Source organism: Macaca thibetana, chromosome 16 (genome assembly GCF_024542745.1).
Source record: "Macaca thibetana thibetana isolate TM-01 chromosome 16, ASM2454274v1, whole genome shotgun sequence".
Lineage (NCBI taxonomy): Eukaryota > Metazoa > Chordata > Mammalia > Primates > Cercopithecidae > Macaca > Macaca thibetana.
The window spans coordinates 13,481,723-13,503,206 of NC_065593.1; the positions used below are offsets into that span (position 1 = coordinate 13,481,723).

The 21,484-nt window shown below is 44.0% G+C and overlaps 2 protein-coding genes across 4 annotated transcripts in view; one reads left to right on the plus strand and one right to left on the minus strand.

The window, feature by feature from the left end:
- The window catches only part of NAA38 (N-alpha-acetyltransferase 38, NatC auxiliary subunit), a 226,289-nt gene that overhangs the window by 203,919 nt on the left and 886 nt on the right, over window positions 1-21,484 (plus strand). The gene's annotated exons all lie outside the window — the stretch shown is intronic.
- On the minus strand, window positions 699-21,443 carry LOC126939772 (cytochrome b5 domain-containing protein 1). Its single transcript, XM_050765489.1, has 5 exons — window positions 20,763-21,443; window positions 20,559-20,635; window positions 20,214-20,432; window positions 19,179-19,350; window positions 699-895 (listed from the first exon to the last, which is right to left on the minus strand). The coding sequence occupies exons 1-5, from the start codon at window positions 20,920-20,922 to the stop codon at window positions 837-839; spliced, it is 687 nt and encodes a 228-aa protein (XP_050621446.1). The 5' UTR covers window positions 20,923-21,443; the 3' UTR covers window positions 699-836.

Consider the following 21,484-nt stretch of genomic DNA (forward strand, 5'->3'; position numbering starts at 1 on the left):
TGGCTAACACGGTGAAACCCGTCTCAACTAAAAAATAAAAAAAAAAAAATTAGCCAGGTGTGGTGGCGGGTACCTGTAATCCCAGCTACTCAGGAGGGTGAGGCAGAAGAATGGCGTGCACCTGGGAGGCGGAGCTTGCAGTGAGCCCAGATCGCGCCACTGTACTCCAGCCTGGGCGAAAGAGCGAGACTCCCTCTCAAAAAAAAAAAAGTAAATTTTTTATATTACTAGAAATAATATCCATAAATCTTTCATTTGATACTGTCATTATGTTTTTCTTCCTAATTTAAAATGCGATAATTATTAAAATAAAAATCAATAAAAGTAAAAGCATCTTGCATGCTACTAATATAGGTACATATTTTAGAAAATATCACTTTAATCTAATTTTATAGGTATAGAAACTGGGGCCTAGATATTGAAAGGATTACCTAAGATCAAGTTAGTAGTTAGAGACAGAACCAGGGCTTGAACTTTTATCTTTCAGTTTCCAATCTAGTGTTCTTCTACTATATACTACATGAGTTCTAAGTCAATGAGATGTCCTAGAGTTTTAAAGGACACTAATGTGTGAAACTGATGGTCACATATATTACTGTTATTAACTATAACAACTATACCGCAGAACTAGCAAGGCCAATTTAATAGTATATATTATACTTATAAACTTAGTGTTTTCTGACACAGAGTTCCACTTCTTAACATTTATTATAGAGAAACAGTCACCATACTTTTGCATAGGGTGACATTACAGAGCCGTTCATTACAACATTGTTTGTAACAGCAAAAAACTGGAAACACCCTAAATCTCCAATAGTGAGGAATAGCTAAACAAACTACACAGCAATTAAGAAAAAGGAGTTACTGGGGCACATGTTGTCAGGATCTCCTGGGGCTGTGTCGCAGGCCATTAAAAAGAAAAAGAAAAATGAGTTACTTCTATATGTAGAGACATGGTTAATATATTGTTGAATGGAAACAAGCAAATTGTAAAACAATGTATATGTTATGACATCATTTAGTTTATGTTTAAAGAAATTAAAAAATAATATTTTTACTGATATATTTATTTGGATTTAAATGCCTTTAAAAATGCTGGAATTATACATACCAAACTGGTAACATTGGTTACTTTCTGGAAAAAATAGTCAAGGGGGATTGTTTGCTTCATGGATAATTCTGAATTTTTACAATGAGAAAGTATTTATTATTTATGTAAACAAAATTAAGTAGCTTCATTGATTACATTAGCAACTGGAGCCAAGTGGGATAAAAAGTAGTATGCCTTCTCTAAAGAAATAATTCCTAATGAATCTCTGGTTCTTTGAAGTGAAAATGTGTAAGCAAAGTACAATCAGTAGATGTAATGTAGTTAGGGTTTTTAAAACATTAGTGAGGTTCCACTTTAAAGAATAATTAAAATATGAGAGGGAAAAAGGGAAGGTACAGAAGAGCATATATAACATGGTAACATTTATGAAAGAAAAAATATGTGAATATCCATAGAATATTCCTGGAAGAATATACAGGAAACTACAGTAGTTGCCATTGGGAAGGGGAAATTATTTTTTCATTGTACATCTTATAAAGCAATTTGAAAATTTTTTAGTGACCAAGAGATTGACTAGGTGAAGGGAGGAGGGACATTTTTTGAGATAAGGCATAAAACAGACATGAAAACCTAAGTAGCAATATATGATTGTGATGATGGTTATGGGCTGTAAAATCAGCATTCAGAGAAGAAAGCTCTTTCTTGGTTGGAAGCAGGGAAACAAGTAAATAACTTTCATATGTAGTTGCATTTGAGGTTAGCTCACAAATAACTGAGATTTGTGTAGCACAGAGGAAGAAAAAAGGCAGTTTAGGTGTGATAAGAAAGAATTTAGCAGGTAGTATGTAGACCTCATATGGCTGGAGTGTTAAGTTCATGATAGGGTATAGTAGGAGTTGGTACCTCTTTAAAGGGTAAGAATTTTTGTATATCAAGTGAAGAGTAGAGGTCTGAACCTTGGGGGAACTTTGAAGGATGGAATGGGGAGAGGAGAAGCCAAAGAAAAACAAGTTGTTCAAGTGGTAAGTATACCAGGTAGTGTTGATATGGTAGAGTAAGAAGACAGCTTCAGAAGGAAGGCGTGATCATTGATACTAGATGCTTCATGTACTAGATGCGATCATTGATACTAGATGCTTCATCAAGAAGAGTACAAACTGACAGTTTCTCAAAAAGTTAAATACAGAGCTACCATATGACCTAGCAATGTCAATACTAAGTGTACACCCAAGATAATTGAATCATATGTCCACACATAAAGTTGTACATGAATCTTCATAGAAGCATTATTCATAATAGCCAAAAAGTGTAAACAAAAATATCCAGCAACTGACGAACGGATAAATACAGTATATCCATGCAGTGGAATATTATTCAGCCGTAAAAAGGAATGGAGTACTGATACATGCTACAAGATGGATGAACTTTGAAAACATTATGCTAAGTAAGAGAAGTTAGACATAAAAGGCCACATATTATTTGATGCCATTTATATGAAATGTCCAGAATAGGCAACTGGTAGATCAGTGGTTGCGCAGGTTTCAGGGGCGGGAAGAATGGGAGGGACTGCTAATGGATATGGGTTTCTTTTTGGGGTGATGGAAATGTCTGGAATTCTGGATAATGGTGATAGTTGCATAGCTTTGTGAATATCCTAAAAACCCCTGAATTCACTTTAAAATGGTGAATAAGGTATATGAATTCTATCTGAATTTTTTTTAATACAAACCAGCCAATACAGTGACTCACACCTGTAATCCCAGTGCGCTCTGGGAGGCCAAAAGAGGAGGATCCCTTGAGGCCAGGAGTTTAAGACCAGCCTGAACAACATAGCAAGACTATCTCTACAAAAAAAGTTTAAAAATTAGCCAGGCATGGTGGCTCGTGCCTGTAGTCCTACCTACTCAGGAAACTGAGGCAGAAGGAGAGCTCAGCCCAGGAGCTGGAGCCTGCAGTGAGCTATGATTATACCACTGCACTGCAGCCTGGGCAACACAGTGAGACCTTGTCTCTAAACAGTACAAACCAAGAAAAGTATTGTACTTGTCATTTGGTCACCTTTAAAGCCAGTTTTAGTGAGGAAGTTAGACATCAATGAAAGATTGTGAGAAACCATTAAAATATTGCTTACAGAGGGTTTTTTGTTTTGTTTCATTTTAGTGACAGGGTCTTGCTCTGTCACCCAGGCTGGAGTGCAGTGGTGTGATCATAGCTCACTGCAGCCTCCAACTCCTAGGCTCAAGCTTTCCTCCTGCCTCAGCCTCACCAGTAGCTGGACTACAGGCACACACTACCACAACTGGATAGTTTTAAAATGTGGTTTTTTTTTGGTTTTTTTTTTTTTTTTTTTGAGACGGAGTCTTGCTCTATCACCCAGGCTGGAGTGCAGTGGCCAGATCTCAGCTCACTGCAAGCTCCGCCTCCCGGGTTTACGCCATTCTCCTGCCTCAGCCTCCCAAGTAGCTGGGACTACAGGCGCCCGCCACCTCGCCCGGCTAGTTTTTTGTATTTTTTAGTAGAGACGGGGTTTCACTGTGTTAGCCAGGATGGTCTCGATATCCCGACCTCGTGATCCGCCCGTCTCGGCCTCCCAAAGTGCTGGGATTACAGGCTTGAGCCACCGCGCCCGGCCTAAAATGTTTTATAGAGATGGAATCTTGCTGTGTTGTTCAAACTGGTCTTAAACTCTTGGCCTCAAGCGATTCTCCCACCAGTGGCCTTCCGAAGTGTTGGGATTACAGGTGTGAGCCACCACACCCACCCTTTTTTAATTTTTATTTTTGTTTTTGTTTTTTTGTTTTTTTTTTGAGACGGCGTCTCGCTCTGTCTCCCAGGCTGGAGTGCAGTGGCACACTACAAGCTCCGCCTCCCGGGTTCACACCATTCTCCTGCCTCAGCCTCCCGAGTAGCTGGGACTACAGGCGCCCGCCACCTCGCCCAGCTAGTTTTTTGTATTTTTAGTAGAGACGGGGTTTCACCGTGTTAGCCAGGATGGTCTCGATCTCCTGACCTCATGATCCGCCCATCTCGGCCTCCCAAAGTGCTGGGATTACAGGCTTGAGCCACCGCGCCCGGCCTATTTTTGTTTTTGTTTTTGTTTTTTGAGACAGAGTTTTGCTTTTATTGCCCAGGCTGGAATACAGTGGCACAATCTTGGTTCACCAACCTCCACCTCCCAGTTCAAGTGATTCTCCTGCCTCAGCCTGCTAGGTAGCTAGGATTACAGGTGCCCGCCACCACGCCCAGCTAATTTTTGTATTTTTAGTAGAGATGGGGTTTCACCATGTTGGCCAGGCTGGTCTCGAACTTCTGACCTCAAGTGATCCATCCACGTTGGCCTCCCAAAGTGCTGGGATTACAGACGTGAGCCACTGCGCCTGGCTAATTCTGTATCTCTACTGTTGCCTCCAGATTCCCTCATCTGTGTAAGAAGCCCCTGTTTCTTTAAGGCTGCAGCAGTCTTGCTGTGTGTTCCTTGCCTTCTCTTCCTCACTGTTTTCTGCTTACCTCCTGACATTTCCTTCATTCATTGAAGACTGACACCTGACTTAGTCCTGCCATCATCTTCGGTGACCTTAGGATCGACATGAATGATCTATTCATCACCCAGACTTTTTGGTCCCTTGATCCCCTTATTTCCAGAGACCTGTCTAGCTATCCCACTTCTGACCCCATCTCTGGACTTCCTTTTGAAATATTAAATTCAAACCCCCAGCTTGGGCCACAACTTTCTATCCTTCCAGCCCCCTCATTTACTTCTACTCTATTCCTGGACCCACCATGAGACACTATAGTCCCTTAACTCCTCATTTTCTCCTAATCAGCTATACCATCTTCACCTCTTTTCCTATCCAGCTTAAATTCCATGGTCTATCATTTTAACCACGCTCCTGCCACTGTCTTGGTGCCCTCTTCTTATTTTCCTTCCTGCAAACCCCTGGCCTTGTATCACTTTGGTTGCTTGTTTACACCCACGATGCAAAGGGCTGCTGAAGAAAACACCATGACCATTCAGACCAGTGTTTCTGCTCATCCTTTTTCCTAGTCAGCTTAGTTCTCCACAGTGACTTCCTCAAAACCTTCTCCTTATACTAGTTCATTTTAAAAAACAGGATACATATGTTCATTTTAATATCATAATAGATAGAAAATCTTATCTACTTCCAGGAGCTGGATTATCATATGAGAACCCCCTTGAAATTCCAACACTCAACTACATGTTTAACTCTGTCCATATTTGTCCTTTTATCCTTTCCTCTTGTCCTGTCTGAAGCTAATCCCTATACTTGGGCTCTTGGTCTCACCCCTGCCACCTTCTTAGGGACAGTGGTTACCAGCGATCCTCTAACTCAGTCCTTTATTTCCCATTCCACTTGCTCTTTCCCAACCACATTAAAATGTGCTCAAATCTCCTTATCTTTGAAAGAAATACTCTGGACCCCTTTAGCTGCCACCTTACCGCACTGTGTCCATTCACAGCCAAGCCTCTTGAAAGAATTAACTGCCCTCAGTGTCTACTTGCCTACTCGTTTTCCAGCCCTCTGCCCCCACTACAGCTGCTTTCACCAAATTACCAACAACCTCCTGGTTGCTAAAAATCAGAGGATGTTCTTAGTTCTTCACTTGACCACCCCCTTTTTGAAAAATAATTTGCTTGACTTCTGTAGTTTTGCATTCCTGGTTTTTCCTTTGCCTCTCTGGCTCCTCCTCATCAGTCCCCCTTCAAAGAGGCAGTGCTGTATGGATTAGTGGTCAGCCATGGTACTTAAGAACTTGGGCTTGGGAGACAGGGCTGGGTTCATATGCTGCTTCCACTACTCAGAGTTTGTTTCTTCAACTAAAATGGCAATATATGTCTTTTTGTGAAGCCCTAATATTACCAAGTCAATGGAATTATACTTTTAAGATCTTTAGTACTGTGTCTGACACACAGTAAGCAGGCATGCACTAAACTCCCCTGACTCTCCGAGCTTATAATAGGCGCCCCTCCTATGTGCTAACATATTATCCTTTATCTTTCTCATTAGGCTCCAGAGAGGAGGGGCTCTGTCACCCTTCTCCACTGTCATATCAGTCTAGCACCAGGCGCACATTAGGCACCCTGTAAATAAATATCTGTTGACTGCTTCAAGTGTTTAATATATGGCGAAGGTGATACTTTAAATCAGTGGGGCAAAGGATTATTGATAAATAATGATGCATAATCGATAAATGGAAAACTATTTGTGAAAATATAAAAGGTAGATCCTTACCATTTACTAAACTAGTTTTCAGATGGATTAAATTGTGACATTAAAAACAAAAATTGGCCAGGCACAGTGGCTCAGGCCTGTAATCCCAGCACTCTGGGAGGACGAGGTGGGCTGATCACAAGGTCAGAGGTTCAAGACCAGCCTGACCAACATGGTGAAACCCCATCTCTATTAAAAATACAAAAATTAGCCGGGCGTGGTGGCGGGCACCTGAAGTCCAAGCTACTCAGGAGGCTAAGGCAAGAGAATCACTTGAACGCGGAGGTTGCAGTGAGCCGAGATTGTGCCACTGTACTCCAGCCTGGGCAAGAGAGCAAGACTCCGTCTCAAAAAAACAAAACAAAACAAAAATGTAATTCTGCTCAATTCAGCAAGACCAAAAAATTTTTTAGAGAACTAGAATGAGATAGAAAAAGTGTGGAAGAATATTTTCCTGATCTTGGGGATGAAAAAGGCTTCAGCATACAAGCAGCATCAACCATAAAGGAAAACGTGGATACATTTAACTCAATGAAACTAAATTTTACTATGTAAGAAAACATCATAAAGTTAAAAGACTAGCTAGGAAAACATTTGTGTCATTTATGACAGATCATTTTATTCAGTAAATACTGTGTGCTCTAATAGAGCTCAGACATAATAGAAACTAGCTCAGAAAGATACTTTATCCAGGAAACTAGGGCTTTGGAAGGGCCAAAGAAGAACTACAGACTGGGTTTCCAGAGTGACAAGAACATTGTAAGGACAGGCTTGGTGGCTTACGCCTCTCATCCCAACACTTTGGGAAGCTGAGGTGGGTGGATCACTTGAGGTCAGGAGTTCAAGACCAGCCTGGCCAACATGGTGAAACCCCGTCTCTACTAAAAATACAAAAAATAGCCGGGCATCATGGCGCATGCCTGTAATCCTAGCTACTCGGAAAGCTGAGGCAAGAGAATCTCTTGAACTCGGGAAGCGGAGGTTTCATTGAGCCAAGATTGCGCCACTGCACTCCAGCCTGGGTGACAGAGTGACTCCACCTCAAAGAAAAAAAAAAGAAGAAGAAAAGAAAAAAGAACGTTTTAGAACAAGCCCACCAGAGATCTAATTCCTGTTTCTTCTGTAATCAAGAAGCTGCTAGGGTGGGGTACTGGCTCCAGGATTACTCCAATATTGTATAATAGCAGGAGTAAGGAAATAGAAAGGAAGATAGCGAGCTAGTGTTTGTATTCTTGATGAAATAAAGATGTCACAGAAATCAACAATAAGAAAAAGACCAATAGAAAAAAACAAAAGTAGTAAAGTATATGTACAAAAGATGAACAATAGGATGATGATTGCTGACTTTTATTGAGTTTTACTCTGTGTCCAGGAACTATCTAAGATGTACTTAATATGTACTAACTCACTCCTTTCAATAACCTTATAAAGTAGAAACTATCGTAATACCCATTTTACAGATGAGAAAACAGACAAAGGGAGGTGAAATATCTTGCTTAAGGTCAGAGCTGTTGAGGTGGGCATTTATACCTAAACTTGTGGACCATAGTAGACCTGAAAAAAGAAAACTGGAAGATGTGATGGCTCAAGAATTGGACATTGTTAATAGCACTTGAGAAAGAAGCTGGCTTTAGGAGGGCATAATGAATTTGTTTCTAGATGTGCTTAGCGCAATATGATGGTGTGGCATCTTTTTAGAAATAATTTCTGGCTGGGTAGGGTGGTTCACACCTGTAATCTCCACACTTTGGGAAGCTGGGGTGGATGGATCACTTGCGCCCAGGAGTTCAAGATCAGCCTGAGCAACATAGTGAGACACCGTTTCTACATTTTTTTTTTTTTTTTTTGAGATGGAGTCTTGCTCTGTTGCCCCCAAGCTGGAATGTAGTGACATGATCTTGGCTCCCCAAAACCTCCACCTCCCGGGTTCAAGCAATTCTCCTGCCTCAGCCTCCCAAGTAGCTGGGATTACAGGCATGCACCACTGCACCAGGCTAATTTTTGTGTATTTTTTTTAGTAGAGACAAGGTTTCACCATGTTGGCTAGGCTGGTCTTGAACTCCTGACGTCAGGTGATCTGCCCACCTCGGCCACCCAGAGTGCTAGCATTACAAGTGTGAGCCACCATGCCTGGCCAAAATAAATAAATTTTAAAATAGAAGTAACTCAACTTCTGAGCTATGGAATAGTTCTCTGTACCTCCAGTACCTAATAAAAAACCCAAATACTGCAATATATCTTTTCAATTAAAATATTTTTTGTTTGTTTTTTAATTGATTAAAAGATTTTATCTGGTCTGCTCATCCTTCTATTGCTGCCTTTTAGCTAAATCCTTTTCCTTGCTCTCACTGAGTTAGGGATATCATCTTAATCAGAAGGAGGAAGATGTAAGCCCAAAATTGTTGTAATTGTTGTCTTTGCCTTCTGCAAGTTTTTTAGATCTGCTTTTTAAAATATATTTTATTTTTTTTAATTTTTGAGACAGAGTCTTGCTCTGTCACCCAGGCTGGAGTGCAGTGGCATGATCTCAGCTCACTGCAGCAACTGCCTCCCAGGCTCAAGCGAGCCTCCCACCTCAGCTTCTGGAGTAGCTGGGGCTACAAGCACAGGGGCCACCATGCCCAACTGTAGATCTTTTTCGATTGACCACTGTGATAGAAACTGAATAGTCCTATACAAAATGGCAAAAACCAAACTTTTTCCCATTTGACATTGCTTTTTAACAATTTCTTAATAGTTTTCTGTTGGCTGGCCAGCTAGAAGTATCTTGCTTTTCATCTATTTTCAAGCCCCAGTTGTTCTGGCAGAATTGCACACTTTTCCCAGCTGATTAACTATCCTTTAGGTTATAAATTTGTCATGGGAAATGCTAACCCACACTGGCTTCCTCTTACCCGGTCCTTCACTTGCTCTTGGGCCCTTTTGCCATCTAGCACTCCAGTCTGTAAAGGAAATCTTTTTTTTTTTTTTTTGAGACGGAGTCTTGCTCTGTCGCCCAGGCTGGAGTGCAGTGGTGTGATCTTGGCTCACTGCAACCTCTGCCTCCTGGGTTCAAGTGATTCTCCTGCCTTAGCCTTCCAAGTAGCTGGGATTACAGGAGCTCACCACCAAGCCCGGCTAATTTTTGTATTTTTAGTAGAGATGGGGTTTCACCATGTTGGCCAGGCTGGTGCGAACTCCTGACATGAAGTGATCCACCCATCTCAGCCTCCCAAAGTGCTGGGATTATAGGCATCAGCCACTGTACTCGACTGAGAATCATTTTTATTTCAGACTGAATGAGATATAATTAGTACATTAAAATCAAATTATTCTATATTCCAAAACTGTAGAACTCCTAAAATGTATCCCAGAGTCAATAATAAAGTTATCCACTCACTTCATTAGAGGAAGAGTTTGAACTTTGGTGTCAGAAAGGTAACACCTGGAATCCAAGCTCTGCCACTTAATAACTATGGCCCTGGGCAAGCTGTTTATCCCTCAAGTCTCAGCTCCTTCATCTGTAAAACAGCAGTATTAATGCCTATCTCAAAGGGTTGTGGTGAGGGTTACGTGAGCTAACTTACATAAAGCACTGGCTGTAATAAGGTACTCGATAATTGGTAGCTGTTACTCTAAACCATCAAGTTTACTGTTAGCCACTTCTCTCTTCAGAGATTCACTTAAGATGATTGCAAGGTGAGAAGATTCACAACCTGAGTTATGAGCTTAAGCACCTTAAACTCCTTTAGGAGCAAAGGACTGACTTTAGTTACTCTTCTCCCAGTAATTGGCCCCATTCCCTTGCTTTCATCACTGTGTAAAGAAGCTCAATTCTGGCATGATATGAAACAAACCATATTTTACTTGACTCAAAAACTTCTCCTAATGGAGGAATAAATACTATTGTTAGGTTGGAAACTGAATGTTAGTCACAGATACAGTCTGTAATTTTCTAATCATGTCAGATGTTACCTGGATGCTGAAAAATGCCAAATCTTAAAATCCTGAGGGGAGGATTCATTACTAAATAAAGAATGGCTAGCACAAGGAGTGGGAAAGAAAACTAAGGCTTTCTGAGTGTCTTTTCCAAGGACTCTTTATAGTGCTGGGCAGGTTCCCATTCCTTATTTAATCTTCTCAACAACACTATAAGGTAGCATCTTTTTAGGGTGACCATGTCCTGGATCTTGCCTGTTGCCCTATTGTCACCTTACTTCCTATTGTCTGTATTTTATGGTTGAAGAAACGGAATCCAAAGGAAGGTATTTAAATATTCTGTGCATGGTTATAAAGCCAGAACACTCCTCCTTTCTGCGTTTGGATTTCTTCTAAGAATATCCCATGCATACCTTGTCCACCTGCAGCCTGGCTTCTCTAACAAAGCCACCGTGACCTATTTCAGAATCCATGGTCGCTCAGGTCTTCATCTTACGTGATCTCCATGGAGCACTTTATGCTGTTGACCGCTCCCCTCTTCTATGCTCTCTCTTTGGCTTCTGTGGCAACATTTCCCCCTTGGCCTCTTTCATCCCTCTAGCTCTTCCTTTCCAGTGTCCTTTCCTCCTCCCCAAACCTCTACGTAGATTACACTTCACCCTTAAGGGGATCTGATCCTTGACTAGCTACAGCTGCTATCTGTCAATAATTCCCGCACCTATAACTCTAGCCCAGAGCTGTCTTTCAGGATCCAGTCCTATATATCCAATAAGATCTGGACATGTGACTGCATGCCCCCGAGTTACCTCATACAGCTAACTAAAAATTCATCACTTTCCTTCCCAAAGTCCTCTTCCAGCAGTTCCTTTCACCATCCTCCCAGTTATCCAGGCCAGACACAGGTGTCATCCTTGACTCCTCCCTTTGCCTTAGACCCCTACCCAAATGATCAAGTCCTCCTATTCTCTCTTAACTTCAGTTCCTCTCTGATCTCCACTGCCACTAACCTAGTTGTGGCTGCCTTTGGATCTCACCTGGACTACTGCATTAGCGCCAGTCTCTCTGTCTCCACTTTCCCTCATTTCCTTCTCTCTTGATATTGTAGTCAAGTCACCTTTTGAAAATGCAAATCTGATCATGTGATTCTCTCTATAAAACCCTTAACTCTGGGCCAGGTGCAGTGGCTCACACCTGTAATCCCAGCACTGTGGGAGGCCCAGACGGGCGGATCATGAGGTCAGGAGTTCAAGGCTAGCCTGGCCAACATGGTGAAACCCCGTCTCTACTAAAAATACAAAAATTAGCCAGGTGTAGTGGCGCACACCTGTAATCCCAGCTACTCAGGAGGCTGAGGCAGGAGAATTGCTTGAACCCGGGAGGCGAAGGTTGCAGTGAGCCAAGATCATGCCATTATACTCCAGCCTGGGCAACAAGAGCAAGACACCATCTCAAAAACAAAACAAAACAAAACATAAAACACTTAACTTGGAATTGTACACTATAAAAGGGTGAATATTACGATATGTGAATTATGTCTCAATTTTAAAAAAAACTTATCCTGGTTTACAAAGCCTTCTATGATTTGGCCTGACTCAGCATCTCTCATTGGCTTCCCTCCCCCTGCCTCCCATTTTCCTCTTAGCTTTACCATGCAGTGGTTCCTTCTGCCTCTGAGCTCTCCACACTTTCCAAGCTACGTTTGCATTTCTTCTTATCCTGTGCAGGAAGCATTCTCTCTTCCACCTATCCCTTGTCCTCTTCCTCCCCACTTGACTGACTCCTCCTTGTCCTTCAAATCTTAGCTTAAGATGATACTTCCCCAGAAGGCTTGGTCCCCCCTGGACTGGGTTAGGTGCTCCTGATGTGTGTTTCATACTTAGCTCTTTTGTAGCATTCACCAAATATTTGTTCATTCTGTATTTATTGAGTGACTGCTCTGGGCTGGGCACTCGGCTAGGTGCTGGGTATTTCACAAATAAGAGATGTGGCCCTTGCCCCCATGGTGCTTACAGTCTAAGAAGGAAAGAAAATGGACATTAAACAGTGAATTACCCTAAATATTTTAATTATAATTATGACATTTCAGAGCACCCTGGGGAGGGCGTGTTAAAGGACTTGACATAATTGGAGGTATCAGAGAAGGTGTCATTTAAGCAACTTTAAGGAGTCAGGTGGCCAGCTGAAGAGCGGTGGGTGGAGTGTTCCACGCAGAGGAACAGCATGTAGGAAGGCTCTGACGCAAAGCTTGGGGGGCATTTCAGAAACTGAAAGGCCAATGTGGGAGACAAAGAAGAGCCTGGAAGAGCCAAATCTTACTTTCTGGACCATGGTAAGGGTTTCTAAGTTCATCTTAAGAGAAGTAGGTTGCCTTTGAAGACTTAACATGGGAATTTTAAAAGTTCCCCATGGCGGCCAGGTGTGGTGGCTCGCGCCTGTAATCCCAGCACTTTGGGAAGCCGAGGCGGGCGGATCACGAGGTCAGGAGATCAAGACCATCCTGGCGAAACATGGTGAAACCCCATCTCTACTAAAAAAAAAAAAAAAAAAAAAAATTAGCTGGGCGTGGTGGCGGGCACCTGTCGTCCCAGCTACTCGGGAGGCTGAGGCAGGGGAATGGCGTCAACCCGGGAGGCGGAGCTTGCAGTGAGCTGAGATCACACCACTGCACTCCAGCCTGGGTGACAGAGTGAGACTCCATCTCAAAAAAAAAGAAAAAAGTTATCTGTGGCAAATGTGTAAATAAGGAAGCAGGATGACAAGTTAAGAGACTCACAAACTTCCTGTGAATCTCCCACTAAACTCTAAGCTCCTAGAGGGCAGAAACTGTGTCATTAATTTTTGTATCCACAGTTTCCAGGACTGCCTGACAGATGCTCAGTATCATTTTAATGAATTGAATACAAGATAGGGCCAAGATTCCAACCTAGGCTTTTAAGAAAGGCTCAGCTCAAGTATCAATGCCCTATCTCCCCTACACACAACCCTTCAAAGGGAAGCTGTGAGGAAGCCCAGACTGCCCCGTGTAGAGGCTCATGTGGAGAAAAACTGATAGTCAGCACTGAGAACTATGTGAGTGAGCCATCTTGAAAGTGGATCCTCAGCTCCCAACAGTCCACCCCAGTTCACACCTTTTGGAATAGAAGTGAGCCATCCCTGCTGAGCCCTACCCATCTTGCAGATTCACTGACAAAATACAGCAGTGGTGGGTAACTAGAATAGCATCCTATGTTTGACATGCAGGGAGGCGGTATGTTAGTTGGATGGGCTATGACTACCTTGGTACTTATTAGTTGTATGACTTTTGGCAAGTTACTTAACCTCTCTCTGCTTCAGTGTTGTTTTTCAGTATAAATGAAAATAGTACCTATGCCTTAAGTTTGTTGGGAGGATTAATGTTGGTAAATGCAGCTCTACAGGTAATACAGATGAGTCATGTGAGCATCTCCTCAGATATGCCTCTGATCATTCAGCTGTCATTCTCATGTGATTCTGTGTCTTTATAGTACTTTCACTCTATTCATAATATGTTTATATATAGGCATGTGTATGTACAGGTTGAGCATCCCTAATCTAACACCCAAAATCCTCCTAAATCTGAAACTTTTAGATGCCTACACGACACCACAAGTAGAACATTCTACACACAAGTAGTTAACACAAACTTTGCTTCATGCACACAATTTTTTTTTTTTTCAGATTGAGTCTCACTTTGTTGCCCAGGCTGGAGTGCAGTGGCTTGATCTTGGCTCACTGCAGTTTCTGCCTCCTGGGTTGAAGCAGTTCTGCGTCAGCCTCCTGAGTAGCTGGGATTATAGGCATTTGCCACCACACCTGGTTAATTTTTGTATTTTTAGTAAAGACAGGGTTTCACTGTGTTGGCCAGGCTTATCTTGAACTCCTGGCCTCAAGTGATCCTTCTGCCTCCCAAAGTGCTGGGATTACAGGTGTGAGCTGCCACACCCAGTCTAGGTACAAAATTATTTAAAATATTGGCCAGGCACGGTGGCTCGTGCTTATAATCCCAACACTTTGGGAGGCCTAGGCAGGAGGACTGCTTGAGGCCAGGAGTTTGAGACCGGTGTGGGCAACATAGGAAGACCCTGTCTCTACCCAAAATAAAAGATGAGCCAGGTATGGTGGTGCTACTTGGAGGTAGGAGCATTGCCCGAGCTCAGGAGTTTGAGGTTACAGTGAGCTGTGATCACACCACTGCACTTAAGCCTTTACCCCCATCGCCACTTTGATGGATTCGCTTCACTTATTCATTCACCAGCTTTTTGTTTTTTTCTTTTTAGTGCTTCCTGTATGCCTAGAATACCTAGTACTTGGGGTGCATATCTATTTGTATTTTGAATCCTTAATCTTTGGCTTCCAGGATAAAGATCAGTCAGGTTTCAAATTCTGTGTGCTTTCTTCCAGCTAAACCGTGTGCTCTACTGGCCCATCATCAAGTGGCTGTTCTCCCAACAGCAGCCCAGCCACGTGGTCTCCCTAAACTTAGCTGTGGGGCTAGATGCATTAACCTTATCCTGATGTATGATTGGATGTTATAGTATCAAGACCAAATGATAGATCCCTTTACTCAGCTCCAAGGTACAGCCAGATTAACATTTGGTACAGTAGTAAAACACCTGAGACTCGTCATAAATTTAGCCCCAAAGGTTAAAGCTTTAGGAATTTCTGCCATGGGTTGCCATGGTTCTGCCACAGGTTGAGGCAGACCATTGAGACAGGTGCCAGAATATTGGGACCACATTGTATTGTCACTTTTGATATTTGACTTTTGAGGCTTTTTCAATTATTGTTGTGTATGTGTGTGTGTGCATGCTATTTCAGGAGTAGGAGTAGGGGGTTGGGGTATTTGGAGAATCTGATGGAAATTATAGCACCGTTTTCCAAAAATAATACACATCCACAGACACACACACACACAGAGTATTTAGAAACAGTTTCAGGACAGCCAGGTTAGTAATCCACCTGTGACTTGCCGTAAGGGTAGAAACTTTTCTATACCATAACTTAGTCCTTTATCATGTACTATGTTCATTTACCTTTTCATGTGTGCATGTTTTATCCCAGTGAGCAGGCAAGCTTCCTCCAAGGAACATATGCCTCTTTATGACCCCCAGTAATATGTGCATGTAGGGACCTCACCTGTGGGAAATCTTGCCAGTTGAGTCCTTTGAAGCTCTGTGATTCACTGGGGATGGCAGCCTTCCCTTCAGCACTCCACCCTCCACCCACCACCCTCCAAGGCAAAAGAGACTACCACAAGGGGACTTGGACCCTGCATTCATGTTCTGTTTGCTCTCTAGGTTTTAGGCTAAAGCATTATTTACATAATCCTCATGTAGATATCCACTTGGCTATTTAGAGAACAAAGCAGTGCCTACTGGAAATATTTTTTTTAAGTATTAATAAATGAATGCATTACATTATTTTAAAAAATTTTGATGTCTTTATCCCTTTGTCAGCTCCATACCTTGCCCTGTACACTCCCATACCTGTAATCAGGACCCCCTTTTTGTTCTATCCCATGAATTCCTAACTGCCCTCCTTTCCTGCCATGTGCTTGTGAGAAAAAAAAAAAAGCGGGCATAAACCTAATGTTAATGGAACGGTGGCCGTGTGGTTTTTCCTTGTTTTCCTGTCCTTCCCTCCCCCTTATAAATGTCCCCTTATAAATGGAAAGGGCCACCTTTCCATCCTAACTTTGGAAGAGTTTTCCCTCCAGGCTTGTCTCCCTGACTCTGTAAGTAATTACAGCCACCTGGTGGCCATATGGGGAAATGACAGATGGATTGGCCCCAAAAAATCTAGTGAGACCCTCTTTTTTTTTTTTTGAGATGGAGTTTCATTCTTGTTGCCCAAGCTGGAGTGCAATGGCGCTATCTCAGCTCACCGCAACCTCTGTCTCCCAGGTTCAAGCGATTCTCCTGCCTCAGCCTCCCAAGTAGCTGGGATTACAGGTGCACGCCACCACGCCTGGCTAATTTTTTGGATTTTTAGTAGAAACAGGCTTTTGCCAGGTTGGCCAGGCTGGTCTTGAACTCCTGACCTCAAGTGATCCTCACACCTCGGCCTCCCAAAGTTCTGGGATTACAGGCATGAGCCACTGCACCTGGCCAGAGATACTCTATGGAATAACTTTTGGTTTGGGGGTCTAGGGGAAGCAGGGAAAGGGAATCCTGTGGATAGAGACTGTAGCACAGGAACCAGACATCCTATTCCTCCGTCCTTCCTTGCCTACTAGGACACAGCATCCCCCCACTAGTTATAGACAGATGAGTTCACTTAACATTTGAGTTCATTCAAAATTTATTGAGCAGCAACTGTGTGCTCAGCAATGAGAATATAGCAGTGAGCGAGATGTGAACAAGATCTCTGCCCTCATGAGCTTACAATCTAGCAGTACAGCCAGCCTATTACAGCCATAATTTTACAATTGTAACAAAAACTCTGGAAAATGCATGGTGCTAACCGATTTATCGGAAGTCTTGACCCACCAAGAAATAAGAAAAGAACTGAGGAAGGAACATTTAGGATCAGCTAGGCAGAAAGTGAAAAGAAGCGTGTTGCAGGCAGAGAGGACAGTGTGTGAGGGCTCCGCGGCTTGCAAGACATGTAATGAACTGAAAGCCAGTGTCTGGGCCGTAGAGAACAAAGAGGAGTGTTGCGAGATGAGCCTGATTTATACAAGGTCTTTGAATTTAGGACGTTATCCCAAAAGCAGGTGGAAGCCACTGAAGAAGCTAAGGAAAGTTCGATGTTTAGGTTTGTTTTTCATAGCTGACTCTTACTGCAGCATGGAAGGCAGAAGTGGAAATGGGAGAACAGGTTAGGAAGTTTCCATAGCAGTTTAGACAAGAGGTGATGGTAACTTGGAGAAAAGAAGATAGGTTCCAGAGATATTTAGGAGACAGATTACACTTGATGAGTGACTGGATGTGTGAGGAAAGGGATGTGTTTCCGGCAAGAGGCATTGAAGTAGGAGTCTCTGGAAGAGGGACAGATTTTGGCAGAATGAAGACATCCCGTAGGCACAGGACAGGCCCTGAGACTTGCACTAGAGGAACAGCATAGCCTTCATTCTCAAATAGTTCAGGGTTTAATTGAGCAAACAAGGTACACGTAATTGCAGAGTTCATTAAAGATCAAAATGACTGATTTAGATAATTCACGGACTCCTGCATTCCATGGGATTAGATTTAAATCCTCCACCTCACAGTAAATTCAGATAACTGCTGAAGCCAACAGTAATGTTTCCTGTTCATGCCTCCCATAGCCCCTCAGAACACCTATACAGCCCAACGGTATCTCACAGGGGTCACCTTCTCCTGCGCTGGGCCCTGATGCCCCTGCCAGAAGGCACACTGAACTCCTCCTGATTTGTGTTTCGCTTGCTGCTGCCAGGAAGTTCACCTGCCTGTCATTCTCAAATCTCCCCTCCTTAAGTTAAAGGAGACCAAATCTAGCCGCTGCCCCCGATAGTGGTTCTCTTTTGGTCACCAGGAGAGTTTTCTGACTGACTTAACATCTCTCTTTACATTACCCCTGTCAAGTTCTCTCTTTTGGAGTCACCATCTTGCAACCCTGTCTTCCTCATCTTCTCCAAGTGGCAAACTGCCTCCTTTTTCTCCCTCACCAAAGTGTCACTAATTTGCTGGCCTTTTCCCCACTCTAGTTTTCCCTCAAGTTAGTAAATACCCACCTCTTTGCCCCAAAAAGGTCAGGAAAGAAATTTGGGGTATGGGATTAACAAGGAAGTAGCCCCTTGCCTCCTCTTCGCCACAGGAGAACTCTGCAAACTCCCAGAGACAATAACTGCTAACTGTACAATAGGACCACAGTTTCCTATTGTGCAAGGAGCCTAGGAAAAAGCCACATCCCAAATACTTGCTCTGAGAACAGTGGTTACAAATGTTAACATGAGATTAGACATGGAGATGGTCCCTTTATATTGAGAGAACATGGACTTTGGAGTTGGGTAGACTTGAATTTGCATTCTGGCTCTAGTGGTACTACCTAGTGTGCCTTTGAGCTATTAAACTTTTCAAAGTTTCAAAGGACTTATCTGTAAAATAGTAATCCACCTTATAGGGTAGTTGTCTTGAAGAGGCTATTTGGGAGGCTGAGGCAAGAGGATCACTTGAGCCCAGGAGTTTGAAACCAGCCTGGGCAACACAGTGAGACTCTGTGTCTATAGAAAATTAAAAAATTAGGCATTGTGGCGTGCACCCAAAGTCCCAACTACTCAAGGCAGAAGTGGGAGGATCACTTGTGCCCAAGAGCTCCAGGCTGCAGTGAGCCATGATTTTGCCACTGCACTCCAGACTGGGTGACAGAGCAAGACCCCTTCTCTTTGTGGGGGGTGGGGGGAGAGGGTATATGAAGTACCCAGCATAATATCTAGCCTGAATTGCCTATAATGACTCACTTCCTTTCTTTCCCTTGGGTTTCAGCTGCCAAATACTATTCTACAAGTAAGATAAGCCAGCTTTGTGTGGTCAATGATAAACATTTCCTATTCCTGTCTTTGTAATTCCCATCTTCCTGCAGACATCTCATTTCCATCATTGCCAAAAAAGTCCTTCCATCCCTCACCCCTGTAGAACTACTCTCTCTTAACTATCAAACAGTTCTGCCTGAACTCTGACTATCCTCTTCTACATCTCCCTAAACCAAGATACTTGATCTTCTTGTATCATTCCTAAAGATTAATTCACTGATTTTCTCCGAGCAAATTGTAATGAAGGCAGGGAATAGGACCTTTACACTTCAGAAGGGCACAGGCTAGCTGCTAGAGAGGAATGGAGATCTAGGCCCAGGCACCCCTCCGCCCCACCACTTTTCCTCAAGGCACAGAAAAAGCCAAACTCGAAATATGTCTTGAGTGTACATGAGTGTACGTCTCCTTTCCTACAACTCTGTGAGATCATCATTGAAGTACAGAAGTATTGCAGGTGTGTGAAGTGTACCGTCCATATTGAGATAGTCAAATTCTTCCTCCTCATCCCGGATCCCATTCTCTTCCAGGGTAAAATCCATGTTCAGGTTCTTCCCTTCATATTTCCACGTGTAGCTGGCAGCATGTGCATTATAGGGGAGATAGCGGTGTAGGATTTCCCATATGGACTCCAGAACCCCCACCTGGAGAACACAGAAGCACCCCACCCCCAGAATTCTGGATGGAGTATACACATATACACACTAGGATCAAAGTGCCTCCCTTGGCAGATAGCAGCTTCAGGTAATCTACGGCCCCAGAAAAAAAAAGCTGAAACTCCAGCATGCAATGAACAGGCCCAAAAGACCTACAGCTCTTAATGGCAGCCACTTCTAACTACCAGATGGCCATAAAGGGTCAACTGTCCCCTCACTATATCCGTGCAATAGAGTAGATTAAAAATAAAGTTCGCCGGGCGCGGTGGCTCACGCCTGTAATCCCAGCACTTTGGGAGGCCGAGGCGGGCGGATCACAAGGTCAGGAGATCGAGACCACGGTGAAACCCCGTCTCTACTAAAAATACAAAAAATTAGCCGGGCGCGGTTGTGGGCGCCTATAGTCCCAGCTACTCGGGAGGCTGAGGCAGGAGAGTGGCGTGAACCCGGGAGGCGGAGCTTGCAGTGAGCCGAGATCGCGCCACTGCACTCCAGCCTGGGCGACAGAGCGAGACTCCGTCTCAAAAAAAAAAAAAAAAAAAAAAAAAAAAAGAAAGTTCAATTGCTGTCCAAAATGGCGTGTAAGAATTTTGAAGGACCACCATCACTAAGATGCATAAACTGCTGTTCCCAGGCTTATAAAGGAGTCTCTTGTCCCCGTGTGACCCAGACACTCCTAGAATTACCAACCCTGGGGACCTAGGTGCTGTGCTTTCCTCAGTTGCCTCAATGTAAAGGGCAGAAAATACACTCCCACTGGTTATGGAAAAAAATGTTGCCCTGAAGATCGGCCTGGAGATTTGCTGGGATTCCCCATTCCCTCTAACCTGCTCCTTGTCACCAGTTCTCACCTCCAGTGTGTGCTCCTGCGACGTGAGTGTGTTAATGATGCGGATGCTCCGGGTCTTGGCAGACAGCCGCCCCACCTCATAATACGACCCCTGCCACCAGGGCTTCCCAAAATCGTTGGCCCAGTCCGAACAGGGCAGCTGAGGCGGAACGTGCACAAAGCGACCCCGCGGGGTGCAGTACCTCAGGCAGCCGGTCAGCGGATCTATGTGCTTGCGGATCTTCAAAGGAGGGTTTGGGGCGAGGGGATCAGAGCAGTCATTATGCTCTGGCTAGCCTCCGCTTTTCCTTCCCATCCCCGCTCTCCATTGCCTCTACCCACAACCCCAGATTTCAGCATAACTCACGTCTTTGGTCTTTGGATCAAACCAGTGGCTGATGTCCTGGCCTGCAACTTCCACGATAGGTTTCAGCAGCAGGTTCCCTTGAAAAGAGCAGCCACGGTCAATGCCAGCCCTTCAAGAACCAGGCAGACGCGCGCGCACGCACACACACACACACACACACACACACACACACACCCCGGCCCCGGCCCAACGTGTGACCCTTACCCTTGTATTCCTGTGCCAATGACGTTAGGTCGTACACGCGTCCCAAGTAAGATACCCAGAGGTCTTCGGGCCTGTTATGTTGGGCCACCTCCGCCGGCGTGAAATAGCGACGCTGAAAATACTCCAAATCTGGCCCAGCCACCAGGCCCCGGCGCGGCATGGCTCTTGCTCTGTCAGTCACTGGCTCTCTTGGTTACTCCTTTGCTCCTCAGCACGCACTCACTACTACTACGACCTCCGTCGCGTCCGGGAGCCGAGGGGAGAGCGTTTATCCGCTGACATGGAAACCATTGTCCTTTTCCGGCCACCGTCCACTGAGATAAATATCAGGGGGTGAGGCTTGGACCGCACGTGTTCACGGGAAACTTACTATGAGTCCCACACGGGGCATATAAGGATCAAGTAATTGAGTTGCGCCGCTTTCAGGAGTTGGGGGTGGGCAGAAAACGAATACGCTCCGTTTTAATTTAGCGGCCTGGGCTACATGGGATATTTATGACACACTATCTCTCTGAGACAGAAAAACAAGGGAGGAGGCAGTATGAGAGTGTATTCTCGCTAAATTCCAGAGTTTCTAAAGGATGTGTAAGAAAGTAGAGGTAAAGGTCTCGCGATATCGTAAGACATCCGGCGTGGTACGCTTCAGTGAGCCACAGCGCTAGAAGTAGGAGAAGCTCGCGAGATCTCTGCCGTTGCCGAGGAGACTAGGAGGTGGAGGAGAG